This window comes from Petaurus breviceps, unplaced genomic scaffold, assembly GCF_028583685.1.
Source record: "Petaurus breviceps papuanus isolate PSGF00001 unplaced genomic scaffold, PetGlider_PUasm1.0 138, whole genome shotgun sequence".
NCBI lineage: Eukaryota > Metazoa > Chordata > Mammalia > Diprotodontia > Petauridae > Petaurus > Petaurus breviceps.
Window position 1 is genome coordinate 2,815,287 of NW_027185694.1, and position 19,378 is coordinate 2,834,664.

At 38.1% G+C, this 19,378-nt stretch overlaps 1 protein-coding gene across 1 annotated transcript in view; it reads left to right on the forward strand.

The window, feature by feature from the left end:
- The window catches only part of FRMD3 (FERM domain containing 3), a 348,473-nt gene that overhangs the window by 196,608 nt on the left and 132,487 nt on the right, over nucleotides 1–19,378 (forward strand). The window contains exon 4 of the mRNA XM_069105383.1: nucleotides 17,554–17,632. Coding sequence (XP_068961484.1) covers nucleotides 17,554–17,632 — 79 coding nt within the window. The remainder of the gene's footprint in view (nucleotides 1–17,553; nucleotides 17,633–19,378) is intronic.

Consider the following 19,378-nt stretch of genomic DNA (forward strand, 5'->3'; position numbering starts at 1 on the left):
CCTTCCTTCCTTCCTTCCTTCCTTCCTTCCTTCCTTCCTTCCTTCCTTCCTTCTTTCCTTCCTCTCTAGGTCTCACCCTGCCTCCCCTATCAGTCTGTACCTAGCTCCCAATTCATTGGCTTAACTGAAATGACAGTAATATTCTGGAGCCAGGGAACACTGGACACCTGCTGATTCCAACCACTGCCTAGCTTTCATTTCTTGCGTGTGTCTTCCCCCACCCTTCCCATCCTCCTCAGTGGAATACTTTAGTAGACATAAGTATACAAAGAAGGAAAAACAAAATTTTAAATAGATAGTATTGTGTATATCAGCAAGATGCTTCCTTTCCTTTCCTTCCCCAAGCCAGTAATGGCCTAGACTGGCCATACTAGAACTAACACCTTAATATTGGCAGGCACCAGGCAAAAAACAGGTTTGTTTATTTGGGGCAAGGACCACACTGATGCTAAAATGCTGCCCAGTACTGGGAATTCAAAGCAGATGTGAGGCTGCAAATATAAACAAGCCACCCCAATCAAGAGTAGTGTGAATGTTCTCTTGGGACCGGGGTCTGGAGAAAAGGAATAATACCGGTTACCTTTTGTCCTCGGAGGAAATATTGCAGGTATATGGAAGGGGAAGGAATTGTCTGAACATAAGATGCTGGAGGAATTAAATGAGTTTGGTCAGTAGCCAAAATTAACTTAATGAGCATTACCCATGTAGTGCTATAGCCTGTCCTTCTTGATGGGGGAACTGTCTACTATAACTTAGTGAATGCACCAAGTCTTTTTTCCCATCATGAAGCCCAGACTCTAGAAAGAAATCATATGTATATGTTATTTCGTGGTTAACAAGGTGCTCTTCTCTTGGGGCGGCTGGGTGGCGCAGTGAATAGAGCACCAGCCCTGGAGTCAGGAGGACCTGAGTTCAAATTTGACCTCAGACACAACACAAAAACTAGCCTTGTGACCTCAGGCAAGTCACTTAACAGCAGTTTCCCTCCAACAAGCAAAAAAACCCCAAACCCCAAAAAACACTCCCCCACCCCGGCCAAATAAACAAGGTGCTCTCCTCACAACAATTATATGAGGCAGGTAATGCAAGTGTTATTCTAATTTTGCAGGTGGGAATATCGAGACTCATTCAAAGTCACACAGCTAGTATCAGAGCCCAGATCTGAATCTAGAGGTGTCCGTGCTCGTGTGTGTGTGTGTGTGTATGTGAGAGAGAGACAGAGAGAGAGAGAGAGAGAGAGAGAGAGAGAGAGAGAGAGAGAGAGAGAGAGAGAGAGAGAGAGAGGAGAGAGAGAGGAGAGAGAGAGAGGAAGAAGGAGAGAGAGAGAGGAAGAAGGGGAGAGAGGGAGAGAGAGGGAGAGAGAGAGGGAGAGAGGGAGGGAGAGGGAGAGAGAGGGAGAGAGAGAGATTGAGTGCATGTAGTAGCTCTGCCAGTTATAAATGGGTGTGACGTTGGGTAAATGATTTAAAGTACACATCAGCACAAAGTCTTTGATCCTCTGAGCCTAAATTACCCTAAATCCTATGCACAAGTCACTATCCTAGTCTTTTGCTCCAATAAGAGCTTGTGTTTATATAACACTTTGAGGTTTGCCAAAAGCTTTACTTATGATATCTCATTTGGTCCTTATAACAACCCTGCAAAATATAAACCCTTTTTATCATCCTTTTATCAAATGAAGAAACTGAGTCCCAGAGAGCTTAAGCAATTTTCACAGAGTTTCACAGATAATGTGTTATTCTTTCTAAAATGAGGACAATTTATACTCTCTAATGGGCAGCATTATAGGGGGGGTGAAATTATGATTAATTCAAACAGTCCCCTTTCTAGAAAATGTGGCATTGTTCATTCCAGTGAAGTAAGTCTTACTTGCCCAATTTAAAGTGTTCATAAAATGGTTCTCATTCACATGGATATGAAGCCCGATAATAATTTGATTGATTGTGATAATCATAATAATAAAATAAAGTGATTGACTTTGACCAATGTATGAATGTCACATGAACAGGTGAATTTTAAGTAAAATAATAGAAACTATTTTTAGCCCTTTGTACTAATACATGAAATAAGCATCATAAAGGCAGAGTTGCATAGTTCAAAGATATCCTAGGAGACCTGGTTACTACTCGTCCTAACTCTATAAAATTAAGGAAATCACTGGACCTTAGTCTATTTATCTATCAAATGAGAAGGTTGGACTAAATATTCATCTTTACAGTCCCTTCCAGGTCTAGGTCAGCTAGGTGGTGCAGTGGATAGAGAGTCCTGGGCCTGGAATCAGGATGATTTATCTTCCTGAGTTCAAATCTGGACTTAATAGCCAAGTGACCCTGGGTGAATCACTTAATCCTGTTTACCTCAGTCCCTCATCTGTAAAATGAGCTGGACAAAGAAATGACAAACCACTCTAGTACCTCTGCCAAGAAAGCTCCGAATGGGGTCAGACCTGACTGAAAAACAGTTTGACAACAGCAGCCAGCTCTAAAATTCTGTGGTTTCTCCCCAGCTCAAGCAATTTTAATGAGAAACAAGGGAACTAAAAAAAAAAAAAAGGTGTCCCCAAAGTCTTAATGTAGTTTGCTTACAACTGCACTAAGAATTTTGGGATGCTCCACCTAAACCTGAAAGAGAAAGGGTTTCTCTTTTCTTTCGGTGAAGTGCTTTTTTCTGATTATGATTTTATGGGTCATTAAAAGCAACAAACTTCTTAGAAGTATTGAGACTAATTCATTTAGGTAGGCTTGAAGGGTGGGGTGTGGGATTATATACAAAGAGCAGAGACAGAGATGATGAAAACCCTATTTATTCTGAAAAGCAGCCTGTGTGCTTCATCATGGCTGGGAGAGGTTTGAGTCCTAATTGTCCAGGCAGAATGGATAAGGCTGCATCTATATTATGTTTATTGGCCTTGAGGTACTGCCAGACTTCTTAAATGGACTGGGAATAACATTTGCATGCAAATATAGGCCAGTAGAGAGTAACATGTAGGGTTGACTGTCATTTAATGTGGATTTTTTAGTCATGTTGTAGGTGGGTTTCCATATTAGTACTTCCTGGAAATTATCATATTTTTGTAGGAACCCTTGACATTACAAAGTGATTTCTTCTTTTAATGAGGACACATCCTTGTTCATTTACTTTCTATGCAGTGGCAGCTAGCTACCTTTTAAACACATAATAATTAAGTCACCACGGTAAGACAAATAATAGTTCTTTTTCTTCTGGGGTTGTTTGATCTTTGGGTTTGAGGTCTACTCCTGTAGGAAAATAAGAGTTTAATCTAGGTGAGGTGATGATGAATAATTAGGAAGAATGAGAGCCAGCAAGGCATCATGACTAAAGACCTGGCCTTGGAGTCAGAAATACCTGCTTTTAAGCTCAGTGGCCATCAGAGAGGGTCACAACCTCTTAGTGTCCCAGTCTACTCTCTAAGGCTAGAAGAAGATTAACACTTGTTACCTTTGGGTCCTTAGGTAAGTCATTGAACATTCATGGGCCTCAGTTTCTTAATCTGTAAAATGAGAGAGTTGGATTAGATGGCCTCTGAAAATCCCCTCTGTTTAAAATCCTTTGAGCAGGTTATGAAGAAATTGCTTATCATCATTGAGGGGTGTTCCTACCCTGGGAATTCCTCAGACAAATGATCCTAGATTGATAAATTTAAGTGATGATAGATATCTTCTACTGTAACTCACTCATTTTGTAACTGAGGAAGCTGGGGTCCTGGATCAGCTAGATGGCACTGTGGATAGAGTGCCAGGCCTGTAGTCATGAAGACTTATCTTCCTGAGTTCAAATTCAGCCTCAGACACTTACTAGCTATGTGACCCTGGGCAAGTCACTTAACCCTGTTTACTTTAGTTTCTTCATCTATAAAGTGAGCTGGAGAAGGAAATGGCAAACCACTCTCAGATCTTTGCCAAGAAATCTCCAATTGGGGTCATAAGAGTGATATGTGATGGAAATGACTCAATAACAGCAAGAAGCTGAGGTCCAAAGTCACAAATGTAACTTCAGACTGCTGCCTCCCCTAAAAGATTGGAGTGTTGGGGTTCAAGGTACATTCCAAAATGTTGAGGCACACCAAAATGAGGAGGAACAGACATGTAAGTTGCAGGGTCTATCCTGAAAAGAATTTGCTCAGACCATCTCCAAGACAAAGGTGTTTATTGAGGTGATTTACCCAGAGGATCTGCTCCCATGGGAGGCTGAGCAAATAGCCAGGTTAGGTGCCTGGTCTAAATACAGTTTGATGGGAGAGGGGCTAGGGGAGCAAGAGAAGGGGGAGAGGGGTCAGCCTGGGATATTGGGTTTCCCAAGGTGTCTTTGTCATACAGATAAGCAAGAAGATCAGGGAATGTCACATAGTTGGGGGGTGCTTTGTAGAAAGCATGCGGATAAGTCCATGGTGGGGGCATTGATGCTGGTCCCATCCCACATTTTATCTCAAATCTCACACCCTTTATCCTGTCTGCCCCATCAGCCTCAAACACTCTAGCTATCTCATCAATAATGCCCTCCATCTGCATGACTCTTTACAGTTTACAAAGTCATGCTCCATCCGTTACCTCAATTAGTTTGCAGAGCAACCTGTGGAAGAAAGCAGGGTGGGTGTTACTAGTCACATTTTGCAGGAAGAAGGAAAAGAAGGAAGCAAGCATTTATTAAGCACCTACTATGTTCCAGGCACTGTGCTAAGTGTTTACAAATCGTATCTCATTTTATCCTCACAACAATCCTGGGAAGGAGGTGGTGTTTTTATCCCCATTTTGTTGTTGAGGAAACGGAGGTAGAAAGAGGTTATTTGCCCAGGATCACATGGCTAGTGTCTGAGGTCACCCACAACACTCATCAGTGTACAGTTTGCAATACATACTAACCCACTGTTTCTCCATCTTGAAATTTAAGACAACTTTTACTCTTTCGGTATGTCTTTCATACTTCATAATTTCTCAAAGATTATAAACAGCGATTCAGTAATCATGTCTCTTTCAGTATTCTGGGATGTGATTCTTCTTTGCAAAGAAAATTGTTCTCATTTATGGCAGGTGGGCAATCTTATTATCTCCTTGCCAGTATTGTATTTCAGCTCCCTCTAGACTAAGGGTTCATAAGATGAACTTAAATGGAAAAAATTGCATCTGTATTTTCACTACTCTCTAACTGAAATTAAGCATTTCTTTCAATTGATTAAAAACATCAATTCTGAGAAAGGATCAGTAGGCTTCACCAGACTGACAAAGGGAGCTGTGATGTATACACATAAAGGTTAAGAACTTCGGCTGTGGTCCATGTCTGTTCTAAACTTTCTAATCTAAAGATCATTCTCTTTGATGAAAACAAAAACAAAAACATCAAGATAGAAGTTGTATGTTTCAATTTCCTTTTTATCATCTGTTAAATATTATTCCATCCACTCTAAGTCAGTGGGCATAGTCATCGTTCACTTCCTGTTTTAGAACATACCTAAAAAGTCATTTTGTTTTTGTTGTTCACATTTTTTCACAAGCCTCAGCTCATTCTGGGCTTTGACCTTTCTCATGTTGCTCCTTTAATCTTGTATTTTTTTGTATTAATCTTTTGTTATAATCTCTTCTTGGCATGCTTTTTGTATGTACAGTTTGACCCAAAGTCATTGGAAAGCTTCTTGAATAGTCACTCATCTCTTTAAATGCCTCCTCCTTATATTTCTCTTTGAGATAATTTATGATTCTTTGTAAGAAATTTCTTTTTTGAGATCCTTTCAGCTCTTTTTTGAACAGTCATGTCTTCTAGAATCTCTGGCCAAGTTATCCCACCTATGCATATTTTGTGGATGAAAGGGAAGAAGGGAAGGGAAGAGAATGGAAAGGAAGGAAAGGAAAGAATTATTTATATAGTATCTACTGCTGGCTAGGCACTATGTTAAGCACTTTTACAAGTATTATCTCATTTGATCTTTACAACAATTTTGTGAGGTAGATGCTATTTTTATCCCCATTTTATTATTGTACAGTTAAGGAAAATAAGGCAAACAGGATTTGAACTCAACTTCTTGTGTTCTCTCACCTAGCTTTCACCCAAACATTTGATAAATGTTGGTTACATAATGGATTAAAGTAGGTAGAGGCAAAAGTACTAGAAGATAATTATACCAAGATAATGTCAACAGTGCCATCAGAAACAAAACCAGAAATTTCTCAAGGTACAATAAACTGAAGAAAATCAATGAATAAACACACTGAGCAAACATATTATGACATAAAATTAAGAAATGACTGAATGTGACTATGGAATCTCAGTATAAGATGATGAAACTTAGTAGCATAGAAACATCCTATAAACAAAACAATAGCTTGGTGAAAAGTAGAATTGTTTTACTGAGGAGCAGAAGCAATAGTAGAAGCTGAAAAATAAGTACAGAAAATTACTAAACTGGAAAAAAAGGTTTTGAAATATTGATGATAAAAGTGACTTATTTGGAGGACAAATCAAGGAGAAGAAAAATGAAGAATTATCAGACTTCCAAAAATTATATTTAGAAAAGAATATGACCATTCCATTTTGGGAAATCATATAAGAAAAATTTCCAGAAATAATTAAAAATAGGAATAATGTGCAAACTGACAAAATTCACAAGTGCTAATAAGTATTAACTTAAGTTTCAGTTTTTCTAGCCACATCAAGCTCCAAGATTATAATAGCAAGGAGATAATATTACAAGCAGTTGTAGCACCAAAGCAAAATTCATAGCACTGATGGCAACTATGAGTATGCCAGTACAGTTCTGAATTGCAAAATATAATAGACTCTCCATATATAAGACAGAAACAAAACATTTATTCAGACCCCAGAAAGCCAAATCCCAACACCAGGAAACCAAATCCATTATAAGCAACAAAGAAGCTAATACACCATAGCATAGCAGGGGGCAACAGCATCCTCTAGCCTTCCCACAAACACTCACAAGCCTGGCTGTCTCCTTGGCTCCCTCCTCTCTTCCCTCCAACTCTAACTGCTCTAACTTCCAGCTTCCTATGGGCTCTGTTCCACCCTTGAACAAACTCCTCCCACCATACAGTCCATGTGATTACATTTGGCCTATTAGGGGGCAGGGAAAATCTTCAAATTCCCTTAGGCCTATTAAAAGGCAGGGAAGACTTTCAAATTCCCATTCCCATTTCAGAAGTAAAGAAGGAAGCCTTCAAACCAAAACACAACAATTGAAAATTTTCAAGATTTTTCTACAAATATGAGAAACAAAAGAAGAAATTAGGATATTATACATTTAAAGATGAGGTCTAGGACTCTCAAATCAATTTCCCTCTAAAGGTTAACCTCCTTTTTGGGAAAGAAAAAGAGCATTTGAAATTCAAGATGACTTTGAGTAAATTCATGGAGAGAAGAACCAATCCAACAGCATCATTCATTATGCAAAGCTAGTAAGGACATAAAGCCTAGAGAAGAGACTTAAATTATTAAACTAAGTGCTTTAATCAAGCTAAGGTACTTTACAACTGTGATTAACTAGTCCCTATCTCAATTCAGTCACCAAAGAAGGATTAAAAAAACAATGGTTTTGTTTTGTTTAAGTACCTAATGACACAAGCCTGGTTTGTTGGGGGAAAAAAAAAGTAGGGTGGGAAAGAATGAATTGATTATAGGTGTTACAAATAAAGTGAGAGAAAGAACAAAGGAGTAGGGATATGAGGATAGAGAATAGAATTAGAAGAAATTAGAAAGAAGTACCTCTGAAAGGAAAATATAGATAATAATAGCCGTTGAGCTTTTTTCTCTTGTTACACAATATACATGTATATGTGCACACACATACATATGTAGTGGGCAAACACTGCAAATGGACAATGAGTTGGGCCCAAAATTGAACAGAAGGAAGAGAGGGCAGGATTGCCTTTGGGAAATTGCAGGGTTCTTTTAAAGACTTAAAATTTCTTTCTGAAGCTAAAACCCAACTGTTTAATGCATTCTTCCAATGTTGTAAGTCAGTGAGTGGTATCACACTCAGATATAAATCATCCCTACAGCTGCATATTGACTTAGAAAACCATAAATTAATACTATCTATGTTATATTTAATTTATTTTGTTAAACGTATTCCAATTGTAATTTAATCCAGTTTAGCCACATTTGAGAGTTTTGTGGGCCAAAGGGCTTGACTCTAAGGCCTCTGAATTTTAAGTCATGAGATACTGCAGCCTCAACTGAATTGTAATGGTGGCTGCTGATATCACCAGGCTGTCACAAATTGCATACAAAGAATCACAAAGAAGAAGAAGCAATAAAGGATATCACCAAAGAAATGTATGACAGAAAAAGGAGAAGGATAGATTTGGCATTGGCACAATGTCAAGAGAAAGTGAGGGAGGTCCCCAAGCACACTGGGTGAACCACTGTGGCAGACTTAGGGGAAGACCTGTGGAAGAGTCAAGCAGGGTTGACATCTGCACTTTTGGAGGAAATACATACATAAACAAGGTTAAAAATCCATTGACGTACAATAACAATGAAACCAAAAACAACAATAACAAAATCCATTGGCATAATAGAGTAATAGATGATATTTACATAGTACTTTAAGATTTACAAAGCACTTCACATGTAACTTTGTGAGGTATGTACTGCAGGTATTATTCCTATTGTGTTGATGATGTTAAGTGACTTGCTTATGGTCACATAGCTAGTACAAATTAGAAACTGTTTTAAACCTTGTCATTTCCCACTTCAAATATCACTCTTGATGCATCAGTCTAATGCCTGTATTAGATACTTGATGCAAATATCTCTCCTGATGCATCTCAGCTACTCTGAGAACAGTATTTGTATTTAAAAAACAAGAGATAGGGATGGTAGATACTAGTACCCTGTTAAGTGCTTAATAATTGCCTTTATAGTGAAAAAAGAACTAGACACACTTGAAAGTTTAATCTGTAGCATTAACATTTTCTCTATCACTTTCTTAGGTCTAGAGACAATCAACAGAACACTACATTAAGCCCTGATTTGTAGTGTGGGGAGGTTTCTTGAGGTGTAAATGCTTGCACTGAAAATTTGACACTTGGCTCTGGCAGCCTTTACAAAGCTGGCTTTGGTGTACTTCAGGACACTAGAAATTGTTTTAGGTATCATGATATGCCTCTGTCTATAGGGATTCGTTTGGTTATTCTTACTTATTTTTTCAGGCCCAATTAATTGTTCATACTGTCCATTTTTTTCAGGAAGGGGATAGTTTATTTCAAAGTATGAATTCTAAAGTAGTGACAACTTATTTCCCTCATCTGCAAAAATATTTTTGTGGTCATGCCTTAAATTATGTCATAGAACAAGGCACAAATGAATTAACTTAATCATACAAACCTATGGGAAGATGAATGATTGCACCTCAGTCTTTGCTTCTATGTAGTCCCTTGTGGATATGTAGAGAGAATAGGAATTCCTTGAAAGAGCTGGGCTACCCCACTGTGAGATACAGGCTAGATATTTGAGGAATGGTAGAATAGTAAGTAATTTGTATGAAAGGTATAGAGCCATTCTTTACACTTCTTTCCCAAATGCTGTTTTTCAGATCTGAATGACTGATTCCATAGATTCTTGATGAATTGATCATCATTGCTGCAATGAAATGGATGAAACAATAATACTATCAATAATAACAGCTAACATTTATATAATTCTTAAAGAGGTGTGATGTACTTTGTATTTATTATCTCATTTGATCCTTACAGCAATTCTGTGTGATGATTACCCCTATTTTATAGATGAGGAAATTGAAGCTGGTAGGTAAAGCAATTTGCCCAGGGTCACACAGTTAGTTGATGTTTGGTGCAAGATTAGAACTCACATCTTTTGGATTCCAGGTCTAGTTTTACATCTAATATACAGCATAAAGGAGCAAGAAAAACAGAATCTAACACCTCTCAGGCAAAGCCGTTTGTTGTGTTGACAAGGGGGAGGCGGGGCTAGGTGTTTGAGGAACCCCAATAACCAGAGTCCCTGGAAAGCAATCTGGAATGAATTCATGGACTCAAGCATTCTCTAAGTCAAGGTGGCAAAGATTTACTGTTACGCTTTACAATGAGCAAGAGTTCTGAGGGAACCTGCAACCTTAGAGGGGTTATATTATAGTTTATATAGGTTAACTATAGAAAAACCTGTGGCAATTATGCTAACTAGGTGAGTCAGGGTGGGATTAGGGAGGGGTTAAGGAGTGGACAGTTCTTAAAGGAACATGTACTTTTAATATCTACTGTGCAGGCGTATTGCCCAGAATTCACTGGGAAATAGCCCAAGCCTGGAGGCTGTCTGGAGGTGTGGTTTTAGGCTTGATATGTCACTAAGTCAGCTAGTGGTCAGGGCTGACCAGCAAGTGTGCAGTCTGCCACCCATCAATGTCATGTTTGACAAGATGGATGTTGGGAGTATATGTATATTCCAAGCTAATGACGGATTCAGGATGTATATAATGGGCTAGGGAGTTGCTTATAGATAGTCTAGTGAAGGATTCAGAGGTGCAGCTTGTTATTGTACCAAGGGGAGATAAACATTTGTCTGAGGCTTGATCTTGAATGGTTGCTAGGCAGAGTACTGGCAAGGGAGAAGGGGCAGAGATAATGCTCTGAGGCTGGGGAGATTTGAGGCTAGGGAGAAATGTGATTTTACAAACTGAGGTCCAAGCTCAGGCACCCAAGCACCTCATCAGTGTTACCTCGTTTTGGGTCAGCATTCTACTCTTTGTATTCAGAGCTACTTGGGGTAGGGATGGATTGGAATTTTCATAGCTCTAATCCAAAATGAGTCCAGATTCTTGGTATGTCTCTGTGCTTGAAGGCATATGCTTAAAGATCATACATGGTCTTCAGTGATGAGATGGAGAGGGCAGGGGGAAGAGTTGGAAAGAATTCTGGATAAGAATAAATTGATGTCTTTTAAGAATTTGATTTAAAAAAATAATTTGAGATGTATTCTTGACTTTTGTTAACACTACAAAGCACCTTTTTCATTTCTTTTAAAAATGAAGGGAGTTTTGACCCAGGAAATTCCCTGGATTTTCTGGGCTTTTGTGACACTTCTCTCTCTTGGTTCTCTTACTGTCTGTCTAACCATTCTTTTTCATTTTCCCCTCCCTGTTCATTATCCAAACCACACTGATGGTCCCTACCATTATCTTGCTACCATCTTTCTCTTAGTGACTACATCAGCTCCCATAAGTTTAAATTGTTATCACTATGCATATCTGTAGAGAACTTCTAGGGGTTGAAAGGCTTCAACAGAATGTTCCCCTTCCCCTTGGATACATGTTTGCTGGTAATGATTGTTTGGGGTCATGCTGACCTGTACCTCATCCTGTTAGCCGGACACGGTTCATGTTATGCATACATAATTTGTGTAAATCAGACATTGCTATCAACAAGCAGGAGCTAGGAGGGTCTGGATACATTGTTTTCATTCTTATTGGAATGATTCACAGGTTTGTAGTTATGGAGACCCCTTTGAAGTAAAATATATAAGGACTAAAAAACATTTGTTTGTTGGCTCTGTATGAAGTAGATATGTAATAAACATTCTATGGATTACACCCCCGTCTCTTTTCTTCACTACTTGCTAACTAGCCCACTGGCTGCACTGGCCATAGCACATATCTATCCATATTATCTTTGAACTTCAACCCCTCCCCCCATCACCAATTCCCAATTGGACTTTTCACACTGCATATCCTAGAGACTTCTCAAACTTGGCATATCCAAAAGAGATCTCCTTATCTTCCCCTCCTCCCTTCCAAAGTCCCCTATTTCTATCAAAGGCACTATCATTCTTCCAGTCTCCAAGGTTTGTAATCTTGGCATTATCCTAGACTCCTAACTCTCCCTCATCCCACATATTCAGTCAGTTACCAGATGTTGCAATTTTTACAACATTTTGCACATACTACCACTTCTCTACACTCACATAGCTACCATCTTTTTTTAGGTCCTTGTCATTTCTTGCCTAGATTGTTGAAAACCCTCCTAAGTAATCTGGATGCCTTAAATCTCTCATTTCCACCTAACACATTTTTTACATTGTTAACAAAGTGATTCTTAAATGCATGTCTGACCATGTCAATCCTGTTTATAACCAACTCCATTACTTCCTTATTTCCTATAAGATGAAATATAAACTTTTCTGTTTAGCTTTTAAAACCCTACACAATCTGGACTTAAAACTATTCATTGGACATTATTCCATATCCCACAATCTGTGATCCAATGGCTTTTTCTCTTTTCTTCACAATCCATTACCCATCTCTCTGTTTTTGCACTGACCATGTCCAATTCCTAGAATATACTCTCTCCTCCTCTGACTCATAGAATCTCTCTTTCCTTTATGACTCAGTTCATGCACCATTTTTTCCATGAAGTCTTCCCTCATCTCCTCAACTACTAGTGACCTCCCTCTTAGACTATACTTTGTATTTCTTCTCTTTACACTTACATATGTATATGTTTTCTCTTCCATTAGAAGTAGGGATTTTTTATGTATCTGTAGTCCATAGGACAGTGTTTTCATTAAAGGTATTTTTTTTAGGATGTTGCTCATCTTTTCAGGGTAAATTATTTTTGATGGTAAGCTGATATCTTTTTTTGCCTTTTGGAATATTGTATTCCAAGATCTCTTCTTGTTTATAGGTGAAGCAGCTGGATCTTGAGTGATCCTGATTGTTTTCTTCATAACGGAATTGCTTTTTTTCCTAGATTCTTTCAATATTTTTTTTTCTTTGACATGGAAACTCTGGATTTTTTCCAATGTTGTAATTTTTTTCTATCATTTCTTACTCTCATGGAATCATTGATTTCTATTTGGTCTCTTCTTGTTGTAAGGAAATCTGTTACTAGGGCAAGGTTTATCACTTGTGCTGAGAACTGTACCTGGCATATAGCAGATGCTCAATAATTAATAATAATTAATATCATTAATTATTAACAATGACTAATAAATGCTTGTTGACTGGCTTGGTGACTGACTGATTTTTTCTTCTAAGATATTTATTCTCTTTCTAGTTCTTTCCTCCAAAACTTTTATTTCATTTTTTTTAATCTCCTGCTTCATTACTTCTAGGTATATTCATACAGTCCTTGAGGAAAATCTGTTTTCTTTTCTTTTGAGTATCTGTTTGTAGCTGTTATAGACTTATTTCCTCCTTGTTGAAAATCTCCAGAGCTATGACAGTGTTCTATACTTGGTGGTTTTTGGTTTAGTCATTTCTCTGGCTTTAGTTCCTGATTAGAGGTTTTGTGCTGAGGTCACACTTTGGTCTGTACCATGCTTAATTTTTTTTTTTTGCCTTGACTGATCTCTCCCCTGGATCACCTGAGGTTCTGTGCTGACCTCTAACTTCTAGTGTTTGGTCTTCCTGGACATTTGAGGTTCAGAGCACTGTATGTTCAGGGTCCTCTGTGGTGTTTTGGGACACTGTAATAGGAACCTGGATCCTTTTTGTGTCTAAATCAGAGCCACACTTCCACTGGTTTCTACCATACCCTTATAGATAACTTCTGCTTCCTTGGATGGGCCCTATTTTAAGTTTGCAAAGACCCTTGGGCTTTCTCAAGGGAGCCTGGTACTGTTGTTATCTCCAGACAGTAGATCTCTAGCTCGGTAGGCTACATATGTCTCTGGCCCTTTTCTGGTTACTCTGGGGGGCTGTGGAATTCTTTGCCTACACTAGCATCCCCCTTACTATTTACTGTTGACTATTTTGTGTACTTCTGGGGTGGAAGAAGTAATTTATTATAGTTTTCATTGAACTTCTTGATTGTTATTCTGTTTAATGCTGTTTTCAGGTTTTTGCTGGAGCAAGTATGGAAGAGGTGGGCAGCCTTTGACTAGAAGTCTCTAAATAAATTCTTATGTGGTATGTGTAAGACTATGAAAAAGATCATTAAGAGGTGTCCGGTGGTATGTCATTAACTATTGAGAATGGTGCCACCTAGGGCATCTATTATATTAGTAGAGAAGATGTCCTTTGTTGCCAATGACAAAGAGAATATTGGGCTGGACGGACCATATGTTTGACTCAGTATTTGGCATTTCTGGTATTCTTTAGCACATCAAAAGCAAGAATGATATCTTAAACCCCTTTATTACTTGAATTACAACTTTATCATTTATTTTCTGCATTCAGTAGAGGTGTAATAAGTTCCTAAGAACCAAAATGTAGGTTATATGACCTTGGTATTTAAGATCTGGCTATTGCATTAAATTTGGGAAGAATTTGACTCATTTTGTAAAATCTGTCTTTTTAGCTGAAAATTGCCTTTTCTGCATTCCTAGTACTCTTTCAACACTTCAGGGAGGACCAAAACTTAAAACTCTGTCATTATTTTCAACTTATTTGAGTAGAAAAACATCCTAATTGATGCAATCTGGACAGAAAGTCTCACTAATTGGGCTGCTAACATCATTGGACTCTTGAGTTGCCTCCAGCTGGGAGTTCACTTCTAGAATGAGTAACCCTGAGTGTTAATGCTTAACACACAAGGAAAATCTTGACTGCTGTTCTGTATTCCAATATGGATCAACTCCAGTATAGAAGATGGAAGTATATGCAGATAGGAGCAAGGGAACAAGCCTTTGTTAAGCACCTACTATGTACCGGGCACTATGACAAGTGATTTACAAATACTATTTCATTTGATTCTCACAACAACTCTTGGAGGTAGGTGATATTATGATCCTCATTTTATAGTTGAGGAAACTGAGGCATATAGAGGTTAAGCCTTTTGCCCAGGGTCACATAGCTCTTAAGTGTCTGAGGTAATGAAAAATAAATTCTCTTATTTGATTTCAACTTTCTTTCCCAGAATTCTGTTTTCTTGCTGCTTGTAAAAGTTCCCTTTCCCTTTCCTCACATTCTTGCCCTTTGCTTCATCATCTTCACAATGGCACAATCACAAAAAGAGTAGAATTCATAAGTGATTAGGAAAGGACTTAAGATCATTCTTATCTACAATTTATTCATTAAGAGCCAGAAGATTTTCTTCTCTCATGTATTAAATGGAAAAGTACTTATAGATCTAAGATTGGAAGCCTAGGCCCAGGGGTTTTGAAAAAAGAAATAATTAGTTTGAATCATGTAAAAGTGATGGCAATTTTGCATTTCTGGGCATGATATAAAGGAATTAAACTCTTTCTAGTTACCGAAGATGTTGGTGTTTTGTATTAAATTTGTATTTTTAGATGGCATGAAAAAAACCCCTTTGAAATGAGAATTTTTTGTTTTCTTATGAAGACTAAATATTCCTGTTTGAGATCTTCTGCTTGTATCTTACCTTGGTGCCTCATTAAATTAACTCTGAATTCTCAAAGGTGGTAGAACAAACTCCAGTGGTCCTGGTAATGAACCACTGAATGTCTGTCACAGGGGGATTAACGTGGTTAGATTTGTATTGACTCATGAATACCATTGGGTGTTCCCCCCTCCCCCAGCGGTGGTACATTTTTTTTTTTGACCCAAGCAACTTGAGAGGTCTCAGGTTTAATGAGTGGTTAGGGCATTGGACTTAGATGTAGGAAGATTTGTGTTTCAATGCTGCCTCAAATACTTATTTGCTGTATTACCCTGGGTAAGCCCACTTTAACCTCTCAGTATCTAAATTTCCTCATCTGTAAAAATTAAGAAGTTGGATTGGATGGTCTCTAAGGTGCCTTCCAGATCTAAATCAATGATTTTATTGTTCATATGAGCTAATTACAATAAACAATTAATGTACACAAGGTTGTAGTCACCATTAATGTAGGATGTGCCTAATTAAACCATAAATCCGTGAAGTATTAAAGATGTACTTTTTTTTCTTTTACCCTCATAGTGTTCCAAGTCATTTTTCCCTCTTAAATCTACCCCAAACAGATGCAGGATTGTACAAATTGATTATAGCTTCTGGTGTGGAGGGGACACAGAAATTATGATTTTTATGTACTCTAACCATATGCCCTTGTTGAGACAGCTAGAATGATGCTGAGGGTTCTTGTGATTAAATGTTTTCTAGCAGTCTATTTTATGAGCATATTTTCCTTATTAAATAAAGCCTCATTTATGTGTTCTATCTTTATGAAACCTGGATATTAAAGAGTTGATCAGGGTTGCAGTGTGGTACATTGGAAAGAACACAGGTTTTGAATTCAGAGGACCTGGGTTCACATCCTATTTTTGACATTTATTACTTGTTTGACTTTGGATAAGTTTCTTAACATTTCTGGACATCAGTGCCCTCATCTAAAAACAAGAGGGTTGGATTTAAGGGTCCCTTAGGTTCCTTGTAGCTATGGCTGGATGCTCCTATGATCTTAGCAGTGATTTAAAAGCAAAAGCTTATTGTGAAAGGAAACCTAATGTAGACTGAGATAGATCTCAGACATGGTCATTGTGTGTTGATTTGTTTTGCTTAACTATTAAAAGGGAGGGCGTATATTGGAAGAGGAAGAAAGTGGATTAGTTAGTGGGTAGTTATAGACATGGGAAAAAAAGAAAATCACTAAAACATTTTCTAAAATGGAAAAAGGAGAAGAAGGCTTAGGGAGAATAGATCACTATTTCTCCTATTCTGTTTCCATCCTCAACATTTTGTTAAATTAAGGAGTATGGGGACTGATCTGATGCCCGATACTTTATACTGAGGAATAAAGGAAAGCTAAAAGACTTTTGTGTACTATGTCAGATTCACAAAAATATTGATGGAAAATACACAATTAGCTATAACATCTACAGGAGAGTTGAGCCTGAGGTATTTGATGAATTTAGAACATTACCATAACACTCCATTTGCAAAATTTTAGTATTTGTATGACTAACTTGATTCAGAAAAAATCATTCTTTTAAGAATGTTTATACACATATTACTTACCTGTGGGATGGAAATAGTGCTGGATTTTGAGCTAGAGGTCCTGAGTTCAAGTTACCTCCCTGCAACATACTTTCTCTGATCTTAGGCAAGTGACTTGACCTCTCTGGGCTTCATTTTATTTGTCTCTAAATTTAAAGGTTTGGATTTAGTGACTGCTAAAGACCTTTCCAGCTCCAAAGCTATAATTATATTATTACTCTTAGGATTAACTTATTCCATTTTCCTACACTAGGTATCACCCATGTTCACTCAATTAAGACATGCACAGTGATACTTTCTAACTCAGTGTCCAGGTTAAACACTACATGTGGCTTGCCTACAGTTCATTTGTAGGGGTGGGATTGGCAGACAGGACAGGGGAGAAGGTTGATGAGGACAAGATGGGAAAAAGTGACTTTGGGATGTGCCTTTGCTTAGGTGGAGAAACCTGGTCTGTGGAGAGTAGTGGAGAGTCATGTATGTGCAGACTGACTAGAATGTATATATTTTGCATGTGCTTTGGGCTTCCTCTCACACATTTGATTTGATTTTTTCCTTGGGTTTTGTTTTGTTGAGTGCAATGCCTGTTATTAGCCAGCTAATCATCTCATGGGCTAGTCCATAAAGACAGCCTTTCCTGTGTTTGAATCCACGTTTTTTGCTGCTGTTCTCATGCTTTTTCTTTATAATGTTTCAGCTCATCCACCATATACCATGTGCTTTAGAGTGAAATTCTACCCACATGAACCTTTGAAGATTAAAGAAGAGCTCACCAGGTATTTTTTGTTTGTTTGTGCATCTGATTCGCACCCTCCACAAGTCAGGGGTTTATTTGTTTGGCTGCCAGGTTCTCTTTAGGTCTGTGGTGAAATGCTCTAACAAGGCATGTGCCGAGCCACACATTGCAACTTGTGGTGGTTCCTTAACACTTAATTGTCTTTGCATTTTTTTTAACAGTTGGGAGTGTAATTAAGTCACACAAATGAACAGTGGCTTAAGGGGGAGGTGTCCTTCGAACACAGCTTGCAGTAGGATGCTAAAAATAAATAGAAGAAGAATGTTTTCAATGTGGAAAATGGCAATTCAGAACAGCAGGAACCTGAGATCATCCATGAGGAACTAAACCATTCCTAGAGCAAAAAGGGAGATTGACAGCAAGAACTGCTTTCCTCATCCCAGGCTGAGCTGCTAAAACAAATCCTTGTTCTCTATTCTTGCCTCTGTTTTTATTTCCTACCCCCCCCCCCCCCCCCATAACTCTGATTCCTCTCCAGATGGCAAACCTTTCTGAAGGTCCTTTCACAGAAGTGACCTGCTGGGGCCTTGCTCCTAACACTGTCTCTAGTTCTAAGTTTACTATCTTGGCCCAAAATAATAATTTTGGGCTTGGCCATAAGTTGGAAGATATGAGTTTGTCCATCTTTAATCTTTTTTTTTTGTTGTTGCTTTTTGGAGGGGGAAGGCAGGGCAATTGGGGTTAAGTGACTTACCCAAGGTCACATGGCTAGTAAGTGTTAAGTGTCTGAGGCCACATTTGAACTCAGGTCCTCCTGACTCCAGGGTCTGTGCTCTATTCACCGCCCCACCTAGCTGCCCCCTCTAACCTTTTTTAATATAGGAAATGCAAGCCAACTCCCCCCCCCCATTTTAAGTCTGCTCTTCACCAAAATGTTTCTGAAAACCTCTCTAGAAAGTGAATTTCTGTAAAGCAGACTTTATTTTTGCATAGAAGTAATGTACTTAGGGGTTATCTTGCTGGCCAAGGTCTTAGCATAAAATGGAATAATAAAAAAATTATGCTTATAGCCATAATACACAAATACAGCAAAGATGAAAATAATTGATAATTTATAAACTTATTATAAAATGATATAATTATAAAATGATTATAAAAGTTTTTAAATTAAAAGTGATAAACCTTTACAAATATCCTGTATATACTGATTATAAAGGAGACTCAAATGTATCACAAGTACACATATTGCACATAAAGTGTATTTGTATTATAGCACAAATTTTATTAAGATGAATATTTTACATATAAGCAATTATTTTAATGAGCTAATTTTGCTTACCTTCTTAGACGTTAGAAGGAATTTGGAGATGAGCAGTGCATCCCAAATCTCTTTTAAAACTGACCCATTTTCTTTTCTTCCCACCTTCTCTACCATTGTAACACACTGACCAGTTTGGAGTCAGGAAAACCGGGGTTCAGATTCCACTTCTCACACTTGCTTTGTGTCCATGGGCAAATCACCTCACTTTTCTAAATCTGTTTCATCTTTTATAAAATGGTACCTGTAACATTTGCCTTACAGGATTATTATAAAGATCAAATGACATTAGGTATGGAAAGTATTTCCCAAACTGTAGCGTGCCATATAAATGTTGGCTGTTATTATTATCAGCCCATTTTTCTTCTCTTTCCTCTTTCCCCTTTTTTAGTAGCAGTCCTGTATATGAAAGCAAGGAGACAGCATTATGTAGAGGAAAGATGTTGAGGTGGGCATTTTCCCCAAATC